This window comes from Cervus canadensis, chromosome 6 (assembly GCF_019320065.1).
Source record: "Cervus canadensis isolate Bull #8, Minnesota chromosome 6, ASM1932006v1, whole genome shotgun sequence".
NCBI classification, from domain to species: domain Eukaryota; kingdom Metazoa; phylum Chordata; class Mammalia; order Artiodactyla; family Cervidae; genus Cervus; species Cervus canadensis.
Window position 1 is genome coordinate 74,002,899 of NC_057391.1, and position 15,241 is coordinate 74,018,139.

At 35.4% G+C, this 15,241-nt stretch overlaps 1 protein-coding gene across 2 annotated transcripts in view; it reads left to right on the top strand.

Moving 5' to 3' along the window:
- The window catches only part of PALS1 (protein associated with LIN7 1, MAGUK family member), a 73,448-nt gene that overhangs the window by 28,253 nt on the left and 29,954 nt on the right, over positions 1-15,241 (top strand). Inside the window, exon 3 of one of the 2 annotated variants that reach the window (XM_043472324.1) lies at positions 1,580-2,115. In XM_043472324.1, the coding sequence (XP_043328259.1) occupies positions 1,749-2,115 (367 nt within the window). In that variant the 5' untranslated portion in view covers positions 1,580-1,748. The remainder of the gene's footprint in view (positions 1-1,579; positions 2,116-15,241) is intronic. The other variant, XM_043472325.1, reaches the window with a different exon arrangement.

Below are 15,241 nucleotides of genomic sequence, written 5' to 3' on the forward strand. Positions count from 1 at the left end.
CCTAGTAGTCTAGGTGGGTTTGTGTTAAACCGTCTGTGACAAGTGGTTTGCTTGAAAGGAGATTGGCTGGCATTAGGAATATTGTCTGAAAACTCAGCTTTTGCTTTGTTGGCATGTTCTCTAACCTATTAACTGAAGTGCAGCTCAACTCAAGGAGGTTATTATTGTAAATATTTTTGAAAGTCTTGAGCAAGAGAGGACTAATTAGACTTAGTATGTGGGTTTACACTTATATAAACAATCTGCCTATTTATGCCCAAGAAATGGCTTGATGAAAAGCCACTGTCATCCAGTAAAATATTTTTCTTGTCTAAAATATGTTGGATTTTTAAAATAAATAGAATCATATTAACACTAAGAATTACTAAAAATATAAGTATTTTTTAGTTCTAAAACTTGTATACATTATTTCATTTGAAACTCAGAACAGTTCTGTGAATAAATTTTCCAAAGGAATCTGAGGTTCAGAGAAACTAGTCTTAAATCATAAAACTAGAGGAAGTAGCAGATCCAGAATTAAAATACAGTTTTCTGGTCTCCAAGTCCAATATATTCTTATTTGCTGTACAGTATGACTTAAAAACATTTTTGAGTGGTAGCAGATAATACCATTTTCTCTAAGTGAATCCTCATAAAGAATTAACCCTAATTTTTTTAGTGTAAGCAGTTATAAAGACTGATAACCAACATAGTCATTCTCTCACTTTAATCTTGTAGATGTGGTTTTATCTTACAGAGGTGGTTTTATCTTGTAGATACCTCAGTTGCCAATTAAAATTTCTTTTTCATAAACTCTTAAAAAGTGAATTGTCCCCTACAATGCTGCCTTATCTCAAGTGAGTTGAGAACATAACTTCCTGGATGCCACGTTCTTTAGCAGTTAACTAGGAAGGAATTTCTGGAGAAGGAAATGGTAACCCACTCCAGTATTCCTGCCTGGAGGATCCTGTGGACAGGGGAGCCTGGTGGGCTGCTGTCCGTGGGGTCACACAGAGTTGGACACGACTGAAGCAACTTAGCATGCATGCATGCATTGGAGAAGGAAATGGCAGCCTACTCCAGTGTTCTTGCCTGGAGAATCCCAGGGACAGGGGAGCCTGGTGGGCTGCCGTCTATGGGGTCGCACAGAGTCGGACACGACTGAAGCGACTTAGCAGCAGTAGCAGGAAGGGATTTCAGACTCATGTATATATTAATTGACTGTAGAATATTGTGTTAAGATAACTATAAAGGTAGATTAAAATACTTTTATACCTTAAATATCTTATTCTCTACTAAACTAGTACCCAGAACTTTCCTATTTTTCTGCTTTGCTAAACTTTCTAATATTTCATTTTCCTCAGCTGTAAAATTAAGCAATATGCTTCAAATACTTGAGACAGCTTTTTTCTTGAAACATCCTGATTTCCTCAGTTCTGTAAATGAAAGGAAAATATTTAATCTATATGGCAAAATAATATTATATATTTTTGAGATATTTTCTATATTGTGTAGCAATAGAGATTGGAAGTAGACAATGTAAATTCTACTTTTATATTGTAATTCTTATACTTTTTTTCCCCCCCATCTTTCCCCTTAGATTTCCTTCATGGATACATTTTCATAGCATTATTATGTGATGTGAGAAGTTTTTTTTTTGTTTTGTTTTGTTTTTTGAAGTAACATGGATTTTATACTACAGAATCAAGAGATTGGCTTTATAGGAAAAATTGATTTATAAAGAGTGGTACAGGTTTTTATAGATAACCATGACAACATCCCATATGAATGGGCATGTTACTGAGGAATCAGACAACGGAGTAAAAAATGTTGATCTTGCATCACCAGAGGAACATCAGAAGCACCGAGAGATGGCTGTTGACTGCCCTGGAGATTTGGGCACCAGGATGATGCCGGTGCGTCGAAGTGCACAGCTGGAACGTATTCGGCAACAACAGGAGGACATGAGGCGTAGGCGAGAGGAAGAAGGGAAAAAACAAGAACTTGACCTTAATTCTTCCATGAGACTTAAGAAACTAGCCCAGATTCCTCCAAAAACTGGAATAGATAACCCTATATTTGATACAGAGGAAGGAATTGTCTTAGAAAGTCCTCATTATGCTGTGAAAATATTAGGTAAGTAAAAACAGTAGAAGAATTAGAAAATGTTTTGCTGTTGTTTATCTTGCCTTAACATAAAGGTGTATAGGAGGGAAGAGTGATATAAAGAATGTAAGTAATAACAATTTGAATTCATACCAGGATCAGTTTTTTTCTTACATAGGCCATAAAACTTATTTTCTGTTAGCTATGTAGAACTGGAGCATGTATCCTAAATGTTCAGGATATATGCTATAACATGATTTTTATATTTAATCTTTGAAGTAAAAATTCCTATAGAAGGCCTGACCCTTAAAGCCTTGAAATTCACATTTCATTTCAAACTCAAATTTTATATAAAAATTACTGAAAAGAAATTTTCAGATTTTGAATTTCTGGTTTCTATAAGGTTTATGAAATAATAGTTATTAATGAGAAAAACTTGGTGTTATTTCTGTAGCATAATACACATAAAACATGGCTTTAAAGTCCCTATACTAACTATTCCTAAATTTCATTTTGTGAGGAAAACCAAAAAACTACTGCTATGATGTATTAATTGGCTTCCCAGGTGGTGCTAGTGGTAAAGAACCTGGGCCTGCCAGTGCAAGAGACATAAGAAATACAGGTTCGATGCCTGGGTCCAGAAGAGGCCCTGGAGGAGGGCATGGCAACCCACTGCAGTATTCTTACCTGGGGAATCCCGTGGACAGAGGAGCCCGGCGGGCTGTCGTCCACAGAGTTGCACAGAGTTGGGCACGATTGAAGCAACTTGGCATGCACGCACGTGATGTAGAGATGAAAGAATTCTGTGATCAGACTCTGAGAACAGGGGTTAAATAAGTTAGACAGCTTCTTGTTACAGTACTTCTTGTAGCCTTTAGAGTGCTAATAGGCATTGTGAATCTATAAGAGAGATTGATGTCAAATGGGTGTTTCCAAACTTAAGTATTTTATCATTGAACTTACTGCGCTCTTTTCCTCTACACACAAAAGAGAGACCTCTGAACTAGTGTCAGTGGTGTACATTAACTTGTGTTCCTTTAAAACCAGGCTAACTCGAAGGAAATATTTTTATTTCTTAATGATTTATAACTATAGATGTGAAAAGACAGATACTTCACTTTGGAAGGAGAGGGTTTTCATTGTTGTTTTGCCATTTATTTAAGTGTTTATTGAATCCTTTACTTGATGCTATAGCAAAGGCCTTTCTGTGTAACTTCTACAATAGCTCTGTTTACAGGGCCCTGTAATACCTATTTTGGAGAAAAAGAAATTGAACCTCAGTTAAATCACTTGTGTAAGACTCCATGTTAAGTAGTAGGGCCAAGTTTTAATTTGCCTGATGTGGGTATGCAGTTGGTATACTGCAAAGAGCAAAGGGTTTGAGTGGAAACTGACATCCAGCCTGTTCTTCACTCACTGGACCAGAGCTTTGGCTACCAAGAGTGCAACATCTTTTTCTTTCTTACTCAGAGTTACCATTTATATAAATGCACCATATGCTATCTATCTATCTATCTATCTAGAAAAGTACCTTATTTACTGTGTATGTAAAAGTACCATATGTACTGTATATTTATATATATGTTTACCATATATACTAATTGCAGTCTACTAGAACAATTTCTCCTACATCATGACAACTACTTTTTCTTTGCTATACTTTTGTAAAGGATTCATATTTCTTGATAGAAAGCGTTGTGAGTGCTTTTCTGTGGTTTAAGAAATCATAGATATGTTCAGTCATATTGAAGTCTGCAAAAAATGCCTAAATGGTAGTAATGAAAGGCATTATAGTAAAAACAGAAAGATTACATATTTTAAAAATGCATTTATATGAAGGAATTTTATGCTGTTTTTTCTCAAGAGTTTTGTTAGAGTAAAAATATTTCATTGCCTTTTATTGGCATCTTCTCATACCACTTCGTTATTTTTTATTAAAATACTCTCTAAATAGTCTCTATGACTTGGAGAAAACTTACATTGTAATATATCCAACCCAAGCCTTGTTTGAGTCTTCTGGGTTTCTATTTAAATTTCTTTGAGATTAATGTATTTGTCCATTTACTTTAATTAACTTAGGCATAAATGTCCATGTAGTAGACAAGACTCATGTGATCTCCATGAAGAAACAGAATTCACTTGTGGAATTTTTATTTATTTTCTTGCCTGACCACAGAAAATTGAAGACCTGTTGCTTGGTTTGTTTTTCTACAGGTGTAGTTAAAGGACAACTATATTTTCTTCCGACTTGCAACCCACTGTGGTTTTAAAAATTATCTTTGTGTAATCCTTTAACTTAAGGCTGTTTTGCATAATTTATTTTAAAGTAATTTGGAATTTAGTACCAGCTGTCTGTAAGTAATTTCTTGGATAAGGAGAATGTTTCTTGATTGGAGAAGGCAATGGCACCCCACTCCAGTACTCTTGCCTGGAAAATCCCATGGATGAAGGAGCCTAGTAGGCTGCAGTCCATGGGGTCGCTAAGAGTCGGACATGACTGAGCGACTTTACTTTTTTTTCACTTTTCGTGTTTTGAGAAATGAGTGATAGATTTAATTTTAATGTACTCAACATAAATGTGTTATTTGTAGGAAACATGAAAAGTTACCGTAAGTTATAAAGTTGTTTTTGTCAGTCAAATCTTCAGTTTTTGGATGTACTCAGTTTAAGTTTTCACTTTAAAATGAAGTATAATAGCTTTGTACCAGACATTTTTTTCCTGTTTGTAATTTGCTAACACATCAAACTACAACAGTACTCCCTAAAGTTGTATGAGTCTCCCTGCCAGTGTTTAGATTAATTCGCACATGCCAGGAGACAACTTCTCAGCTTTTTTCACAACCAGAAACAGCAACCTTGTTTTAAATGAGGCAAGGATGGAGCAACTGATAATATTTCTCTGAAAGGGAGCCTTCAGTTTCCAAATGATACATCGTCATTTATCTGTGAGTAGAAGAAATTTTTCTTAGAGAATTGAAAACGTGATTGAAATGATTGGATACTTTAATTGTCTGGGTGGTGATTTTTAAAAAGTATTTATAAATTTGGCAGTGTATAATATTAAACGTGAAGGGATGGATTGATAGAAAATATTTGGAAAGGATGAACTGAATTTTCTTGTGTAAAAGCCATTAGAATCTTATTGAAAATTAGAAAATGGTGATGTGGGAAGTTTAAATAAATAATTAATATTACTAGCATGAATTATAAGAATTTTGATACATTGAGCCTTCCTTAAAATTGGCATGAGTTGTTAAAACTTCCTATGAATGAAATACCACTGTCTTGTTCTCTTTTATAACTAAACATAGAAACCACCTTGTGAGAAAAGTCCTGAGAAAAGAGCAGAGTGTGGGTGAGGGTAGAGTGGGGAGGACAGGGGAGCAGAGTGTGGGTGAGGGTAGAGTGGGGAGGACGGGAGAGCAGAGTGTGGGTGAGGGTAGAGTGGGGAGGACGGGGGAGCAGAGTGTGGGTGAGGGTAGAGTGGGGAGGACGGGGGAGCAGAGTGTGGGTGAGGGTAGAGTGGGGAGGACGGGGGAGCAGAGTGTGGGTGAGGGTAGAGTGGGGAGGACAGGGGAGCAGAGTGTGGGTGAGGGTAGAGTGGGGAGGACAGAGTGTGGGTGAGGGTAGAGTGGGGAGGACAGGGGAGCAGAGTGTGGGTGAGGGTAGAGTGGGGAGACAGGGGAGCAGAGTGTAGGTGAGGGTAGAGTGGGGAGAACAGGGGAGCAGAGTGTGGGTGAGAGTAGAGTGGGGGAGAACAGGGTCATCCACAGACGTCTTTACAGCTTTCATTGTTGCGTTCATTTTTTGTAATCACGGATAACTGATTTTGGGTCAGAACTGTTGACAAGTAAATACAGTAGACAGACTGTTTAAAGGGAATAACTAGGAAACATCGCTGTCTATCATAGACATAACTCGAATTATCACATTTGTGAAGAGATCTTATGAGACACACACACACCCACTCAACACACACCCACAGCAGGCTGTAGGTTTTGTGGCTGATGAGAAGAGTCTTGAGATTTGTGATTAAGGGCTTTCTAGTTTTCACCAGATGCTGTTAGTGATAAGAAAAAATTAAACACACACACACACACACACACTGAGGGGAAGAAAACTAGGATAAATAAAATATGTTTATGATAATAATACTGTATTTCAGTCTTTTAGTACCTACATATTTTTGCCAGGTGTCTCTGCATATTCAAACTATTCATAATAAGTCCATAGTATTCTTGTATTTGATGTTATAAAGTAAAATATTTCTTCACATTTCTCTGATGTTATTTGACTTTTGGTTGATCATGGGATATACTAGAATTGTGCTGGATTGTGATAAACTTTCTTTTGATTGGCTTTTAAAATAAAGTTTATTTAAAAGTTTAAAGTCAACAAAAAAAACTCCAGTGCCAATAAACTTTGTGTCGTACTATTTCTGAGAAGTTAATTATTCTTGCTATTAAATTTTTGCTCAACTTCTATAAATATTTCCAATCTTTATTAGCCATCCTTTGAGGGACGTTTTTTCTGAAAGTGAAAGGATTAAACCTATTGGTATTAACCTTAATATTTAAACTGTTGGGACTGTTTGATGATTTTTTTGATTTGTTCATATTGCTAAGATTAGTGCTAATCTAAAATAAACATTAAAAAGTTCATTAGCATATGTGTATAGTAATACAATGTTTGGTTATTAAATATGCATAATTCTACAGAAAAAAATTAACTGCTCTACCGCTTGGTCTTTGACACGATGTGTCAAAACTTCATTCCACCTGTTAATACAGGTACTAATAGGTTTTAACTTTTTCACCCTAGCAAAGACTTGCATGAGTGTATGCTCAGAAATGCGCGACATCATTGCATTTTCAAAGTGCGGGGATACCTGGAGTCAAATGTAGAGTTTAAATACTTTTTACCGTCACTTGCTATTGATCTTTGACAAGTTACTTCAGTTTCCTGGGTCTCAGTTTCTGTATTTTCTTGACGACCAAGTGAAAAGAAAGAATGTATATAAAAGCATATTGTACATTGTAAGTTTGATTAAAATTTAACTTAGAAGAAGTAGAAGCCACCAGAGATCATCTAACTTTTTAGTCCAAGAAATTAGCTTGTGGATTTTATCCAGTAATTTTTTATTTCATTTTTTAAATAACAGCTTTATTAAGAATTAAATCATAATACCATAAAATTCTCTCTTTTAAGTGTACAATTTATGAGTTTTTAGTATATGCACAAGATTGTGCAGGCATCACCATTATACAGAGTGTTTTTATTACCTCAGATAGAAACTCTGGGCCCATTAGCATTTACTTCCTATTCTCTTCTCCCCCTAACTCCTGACCACCCTAATCTACTTTCTATGTACTTGTTTATTTGGAATATTTCATCTAACTGAATCATGCAGTATGTGGCTTTTGTGACTGGTTTCTTTTCACATAGCATGTCTTCAGGGTTCATCTGTGTTGTGGATTTCATTGCTTTTTATGGCTGGATAATATTGCACTGTATGGAAATAACCATGTTTTGTTTAATCCATTCATCTGGCTGGTGGAACATTTAGGTTGTTTTACCTTTCATCTGTTATGAATAATGCTGTTATGAATATTCATGTATAAGTTTTTGTTTAAATACCTGTTTTCAGTTCTTTGGGATATATACCTAGGAATGAAATTGCTGGATCAAATGGTAATTTTATTTAACTTACTGAGGAACTGCTATATCTTCCCAGTACCTGCATTATTTTACCTTTTCACCAGCAGCATGTGGGAGTTCCAGTTTCTCTGCAGTCTCACTTCTACTTATTATTATATATCTTTTTAATTTTAGCCATCCTGCTAGCCAGTAAGTTTTTAAAGAACTGGAATAAAATAGATAATATTAACGTATATTATGTTGCACTAAAGTATTCATAAATCTATTTCAAATAGGGATATACATACTGGGTTGAAAGATAAATACACATTTTTCTTTTTTTAAAATTTATTTATTTTAATTGGAGGATAATTACAATATTATGATGCTTTCTGCCATATATCAGTATGAATCAGCCATAGGTATATGTATGTCCCCTGTATCCTGAACTCCCCCTCCCACTTCCCTGTCTACCCTATCCCTCTAGGTTGTCACAGAGCACTGGCTTTGGGTGCCCTGTGTCATACATTAAACTTGCCCTGGTTATCTGTTTTACATATGGCAATGTATATGTTTCAATGCTGTTCTCTCAAATCATCCCACCCTTTTCTTCTCCCACTGAGTCCAAAAGTCTGTTCTTTATGTTTCCTTTGCTGCCCTGCATGCAGGATCATTGGTACAATCTTTCTGGATTCCATATATACGCATTAATATATGGTATTTGTCTTTCTCTTTCTGACTCACTTCACTCTGTATAATAGGCTCTAGGTTCATCCACATCATTAGAACTGACTCAATTGCATCCCTTTTATAGCTGAGCAATATTCCATTATGTATATGTACCACAACTTCCTTATCCATTCATCTGTCAATGAACATCTAGGTTGCTTCCATGTCCTTGCTGTTATAAATAGTGCTGCATTGAACACTGGGGTACATGTGCGTTTTTCAGTTCCGGTTTCCTCAGGGTATATGCCCAATAGTGGGATTGCTGGGTTGTGTTGTAGTTTTATTCCTAGTTTTTTAAGGAATTTCCATACTGTTCTCCATAGTGGTTGTATTAGTTTGCATTCCCACCAACGGTGTTAGAGGGTTCCCTTTTCTTCACACCCTCGCCAGCATTTATTGTTTGTAGACTTTTTGATGATGGCTCTTCTAACCATGTGAGATGATGATACCTTATTGTGGTTTTGATTTGCGTTTCTCTAATAATGTGTGGTGTTGAGCATCTTTTGATGTGTTTATTAGCCATCTGTATGTCTTCTTTGGAGAAATGTCTGTTTAGGTCTTCTGCCCACTTTTTGATTGGGTGGTTCATTTTTCTGGTATTGAGCTACATGAGCTGCTTGTATATTTTGGAGATGAATTCTTTGTCAGTTGTTTCATTTGCTATTAAAGAATATACATTTTTAATGGATCGCTAACAGAAGTTTGTGAAATAATGTCCAAGTCAAACCCAGTCATGTTTAGAGAGGCCCAGAGATTTGAAATGGATTTTCCCGTGACATATATTGCAGCTAATAAGTAATCTAAGCCATAACCAGGACCCAGATATTCTGACCTCAAATTTAGTTCTTTTTCTTGCTCACCAAATTCATTACAGTTTTGTCCAGAGAAAAATCATGAAGTTTTTGTACCTGATTGAGCAGTAATCATTTCAGTGGTATTTCTCCATTGTCCTATATTTGGAGCTAAGATGTTTGCTCTGTCTTCTCTCTCAACTGTCTTTGCTTGTATACTTGTATAGAATTTGTTTTTAATTTGTAACCCAATGTGTTAATGATTACTTATTGTTTAGGGTCTTTCATGAGCTTCTGATTATTTTTAATAAATGCATTTTAACCTAGTCCACTGAAAATCAAAGCTCAGTGATCTGAATTTTATTTCCTTAAATTTAAGAAGAAAAAGGAAAGACTACCCATCCTAATTAAGCAAGGATTTCCTAAGTGGAAGTTCTAATTTCAATTCAGTGGATAGATGTACTGGAAACTGGTATAATTTCTTCATTTGTTGTTGTTTAGTAACTAAGTTGTATCTGGCTCTTTTCCAACCCTGTAGACTGTAGCCCGCCAGGCTCCTCTTGTCTGTGGGATTTCCCAGGCAAGAATACTGAAGTGGGTTTCCATTTCCTTCTCCAGGAGATCTTACCGACTCAGGGATGGAACCCATTGTCTCCTGTATTGGCAGGCAGATTCATTACCACTGAGCCACCAGGGAAGCCCCATAATTTCCTCATCCTCTATACTATTAAGTTCCTCACCTGAATAGTCAGTTTGACTATACAGTTTAGGAGAAAAGAAATCTTTAGTAAAAGTTCTTAGGAAGAAGTCATGAAGTTGATTGAAATATAGAAGTTTCTAAGGATAGGTTAAAAGAATTGGTGGAAGAATCTTAATGCTAGAATAGGTCTCTAGAATCTATTTTCATGTGAGGTAAATGGTAGCAATAAGTGAAGATAACAAAACTAATCCCGGGGAGATGGTTATCTCCACTGCTTTTAAAAGATCTTCATAAAGTAATTAGCCTCCAACTAATAAAAATAATTGGGAAAAAAATAAAAGATCTTCAGAAATGGAGATTCCTTAGCTTCCTTGAGTAATTTATTGTTTACCCTTACAGCCAAACAATTCTCCAGTCTTGGGAATCTGAGGGTAGAATTTTCAGATAGAGCAACTCTTGGTGTTTTCTTTCTGTTAGCTATTTTAGAGTCTTCATTCTGTTTCATTTTAGGTGGTCAGGAGAGGGCCAAGAGGAAAGGGAGCATTCAGGGGATGGATTTATGGACTTCTGTGTGTGTATTTAGGTGATTAATTATCCCCAAACCAAATGTCAGTGATTTTTATTACTTTTAGATAATATACCTTTTCTTTCAATGATCAAGATTTAGCTATTGTATGAAGCGTTAGAGCAGATGATACAAACAGTGTTTATGGAACATCAAATAAGAGGAATGGATCAGACTGCAGGACAAGGAATCTGAACTAGAATAAAGCACTTGCTTGCAGGGAAGTTTTTACAAACTAGAATTTATCACCAGAGCCAGATTTGTTATGTCTGCGTTTGTCTTCCCCTCTGCACAGTGTCCCCGTTTCTGTCTGACCGCTCTCCTGCCTTGTTCTGAGTACTGCTCTGCCTCAGTACTCCCTTCTTTGCTTACTCTCTACTCTACAGTTGTGTTGTTTTTTTCTCAGTAGCCCTGTAATTCTCCATTTATGTCTCTACTTCTCTGTGTAAAGAACCGTGTGGTTCTTTTTCTTCGTGCTTATTGTGTGTGGGAATGGGGAAGGGAGCCTCTGATCTGTATATGGGGAGATCTCCCTTCTCTCTATAGTCTGTCCTATGTTGTCTATCTTCATCATCATTGTAGAAGTAGCTACGTATTTGACAGGATGGATTTAGCTGCATCTGATTAGATTTTTCATATTTCCTCTAGAATTGCTCAGAATTTCAGATAACAAGTGGTTTTTGTGTAAGTATCATATAATCTAATTACTACATCAGACAGTGGAACGTTTCTTAAAGTGTGTAGAAAATGTGCTGTTCTTGAGTAACATGAAGATACACCATATAAAAACAAGGTTTTTTAAACCTACAACAAAATACCTTTCTAAATTAATAATTTTTTTATGAAACTAGAATGAATGTGTCAAAAATGAGAATCCCTGAGTAGATATTGCTAACAATTATTTTTCATTATGACGTCATACTTAATATCAAAGAAAAGACCCTTTATCAGAAGTCCATTCAGAATTTTCTAATAAAATTCATTATAATCAATATTTTAAGACTAATGGTATATAGATAGATATTTGTTGCTTTCTATGTGACTTTAAAACTTTATTGGACAGAGGCAGCATAATTTTTAATGTCTGTTAAATTTATAAACTGATGAAATTAATGTTTCTTTATAAATAAGTTTTTATCATTTAGTGTTTCATATTTTCTCTTAGATATTTTTAACTGCATATGGTTTAGTTCATATCTTCTGTCAAGCTATTTATAATGAAGTCTTAAAAACTTCTGAGTGTTTGGTAACAATTTGTTCTGTTTATTCATTAAACATTTTTAATGGAAGTTTACTTGAACCTGAAGCATGAGTATACGTGAGGAAGCTCTCCTGCCTAAGAATACAGTCTGGAAACTTTGCCAGCTAAATTGGCATGAAAGCAGATATGGGGTTTATCTGAAAGCTGTCCACATAAATCACACTTACCAAATTTGCTGTCTAACTTAGTTACCCAGGTTGGTACTGCACAATCAAAGATGTTTTTACAATATTTCTCAAAAAGCTACATGGGCTCTACATTCACAGGTTGCAGTTTTGGTTTCTTTTGCTGAACCTTCCCAATGTACTATCTAGCATATTATTGTGATTGTGTTAGAATTGAAATAAAATATTCTGAGAAAATACTTAAAGCACAAGACACTAGGTTAAAATAGCAGAAATAAATGCAACAGTATTGTAAAAGTAGCATTTGGGGGTGCATTATATGTGTGAACATATACAAACACAGTTAATTAGAAGAAATTCTGTCTATAGATACATGGTAAAGTAGAATATGTAAGCACCTCTAAATGCTAGTCATTGTACATTACATGATTCTGTATTAGGTGGAAAGACATCTCAGGTCAGCTTTTCTAAAGCAGATAAATGACATATCACAATCAAGCCCTAAAATCTAAATAATAATAATAATAATGTTTATCTTTTTAAAATCCCTTGGCATGGCAGGAAAAGCATTTTCTTGGAAGTCCAAGAAAAATATTTCTTCACCCAGGTGCCATTTTTGTGTGTGACTTCATTTTCTCCATCTGAAGAGATTTGATCTGAACTATGTATGTCTCAGGTTTTGGTGATTTTTCTAAATTGGGAAAAATTTGTCAGATTTTAGGAGGATTAAAATATATGTATTTATCCCTGTAATATAGATATTGTTCTATACCTTTCTGTTCAATATTGGCAGTGACCAATGTGAAATTCAGGCCAAATTTGTATCAGGCCACCTGATGTAAAGAGCCAACTCATTGGGAAAGACCCTGATGCTGGAGAAGATTGAAGGCAGGAGGAGAAAGGGGTGGCAGAGGATCAGATGGTTAGATAGCATCACCAACTTAACGGACGTGAATTTCCAGGAGACAGTGGGGAACAGAAGAGCCTGGTGTGCTATAGTCCACGAGGTTGCAAAGAGTCAGACATGACTTAGTAACTGAACAACAACAACACATATTTGTAGTTTTTCAATAATGGTTGGTGATATTCTGTTGTAAAAGCTGAGCTTAAGTGCAAGTGATCTCAATGTAGTCTGGCAACATTGACTAATGTACTAAGTCTGGAGATAATTTCTAAAAAGGGATAATTTCAGTGAAAACAGTTTTAACTAATTAACAAAAAGTGTGAGTAGGACTTCATAAAGGTTAGTGGAATTGTAAAGGATAATAATTAACAAGATTAAATTGGTCTTGATGATAACCTTGAAAATTTGAACCCCAAATCCAGTTAAATCGGTAATTTCTAGCACATGGCATAGTTCTTAAGTTCTCCCAAAAGCCTTTACTTGAGTAAAGTAAGATCTGTCCTATCCCTATAGATCTTATATTGGTCCCTGGCTTCCTGAGAGAAAGACATTTCCAGTTTGACCCTGTAATTTTTTTATCCTGGATTTAAACTGTTGTGGATGGTCTTTATGTCTTTGAATTCCTCAGTATGAGCACAATTTGGACAGATTGACCAGATTTTATCTTTCTCTGGAACTGTATTCCTTACCTGAGTTCCTATCAACATGAGAAGGCTACTCATTTCTTAGAACTTGAAAGCAATCATCCCTTTTGACTAACCACAAAAATCGCCTATTTCCTGTCCATGCAAAATCTCGGCATCTCAACTATTATCTGATCTCCTGAAATAAGGTCAGTGATCTCTAGTTTTATCTCTCATTAAGCCATTCCTAGTTTAGATTATCCTACCTTACCTTTCCTGTTTCCTTGGGATATTTACATATGTTTACATATATTTATTTACAATATTCTAAAAGTGAAAATTATATGCTGTGTTTACCACAGAAGTGAAAAAGGGCAATAAAAGAATTTGTCACAAAGGAGGAAGTAAAATAACTGTAATGCAGACACAAAAATTCAGTACAGCAATCAAGGTTGTTTAATATAGAAGAAAATGGGTTTGGGGTACCTTAGTTATTCCCAAGTATATCTTAAAATACTACAGCTACAACTGCACAACTGCTGTTAATAAAGCATGTAAATCATTGGTTCCTGAGAGTACATAATCAACTTAAATATATATAGGTATATGTGTGTGTATATATATATATATAATTAAAGATGACAGGGGATTCTGATTGTGTTTAAGGTAGAATTCAGGACATAAATATCTTTGTAAATTTCCTTACTGATTCTCATAAATATCTTTGATTAAAAAACCATTGTTCTGATATAGCAAGAAAATTATATTCAGTAGGTTCTACTTAAGCCTGCAGGGATATTTATAAAATCTGTGTAATTCTAGTCATTAAGGAAAAAAAGATCTAGTAGAAAAGTGGTCAAAAGATAAGCCTGCAGGGATATTTATAAAATCTGTGTAATTCTAGTCATTAAGGAAAAAAAGATCTAGTAGAAAAGTGGTCAAAAGATAAGCAGAAAATTTAGGAAAAAATAAATATAAATGACTCTTCACCTTGTGAAAATACATTGAAACTCACTACTGGATAAAGAAATACATGCTTTCCTAACCAGATCGCCAAAAATGAAAAATTTGGTCTGTTTGTAGAAACAGGCACTCAAGTTCTTTGATGGTAAGAGTATGAGTTAGTACGAATCTATGGGGGCAGTTTGGCAACATGTATAAAAGTTTTAAATGTTTTTATTATCTGATAAGTGAAAGTTATCAGTGGTGTCCAACTCTTTGCAACCCATTGGACTATATAGTCCATGGAATTCTCTAGGCCAGAATACTGGAGTGGGTAGCCTTTCCCTTCTCCAGGGAATCTTCCCAACCCAGGAATCGAACCCAGGTCTCCCACGTTGCAGGTGGATTCTTTACCAGCTGAGCCACAAGGGAAGCCCTGATGAGTAATTTTATGCTAAGAATTTATTCTGTAGACATTGGAAAATATCAGATTGTAAAACAGCATTTATAATGTGGTCTCTGTGGTTAAGACAGCATTTTTTAAAAGTCTGAAAGGCTATATAGTATGACAAAATAGTACCAGTAGTTATAGCTGAAAGGTATGACTACTAATTAAAATTTTTTTTTTAATGTCCATATTTTAGTGTCTTTGTGGGTGGCTTTGGTACATAGAGATTATGCAGAAATACCTTTGCCTCTAAAAATTTAACTCTCCCTGGGCTTGAAGAGACACAGTAGGGAGATTGTTACATCTGGGCTGACTAAAGTTGCTTATTGATTTGTCAGCAGTGAGATCTGAAGCTTCTGATTTTCTCATTGCCCTGACAACCAGGCTAAGCCCCTTTAAACAGTTAGTAAAATTTTAAACCAAAATCCCAT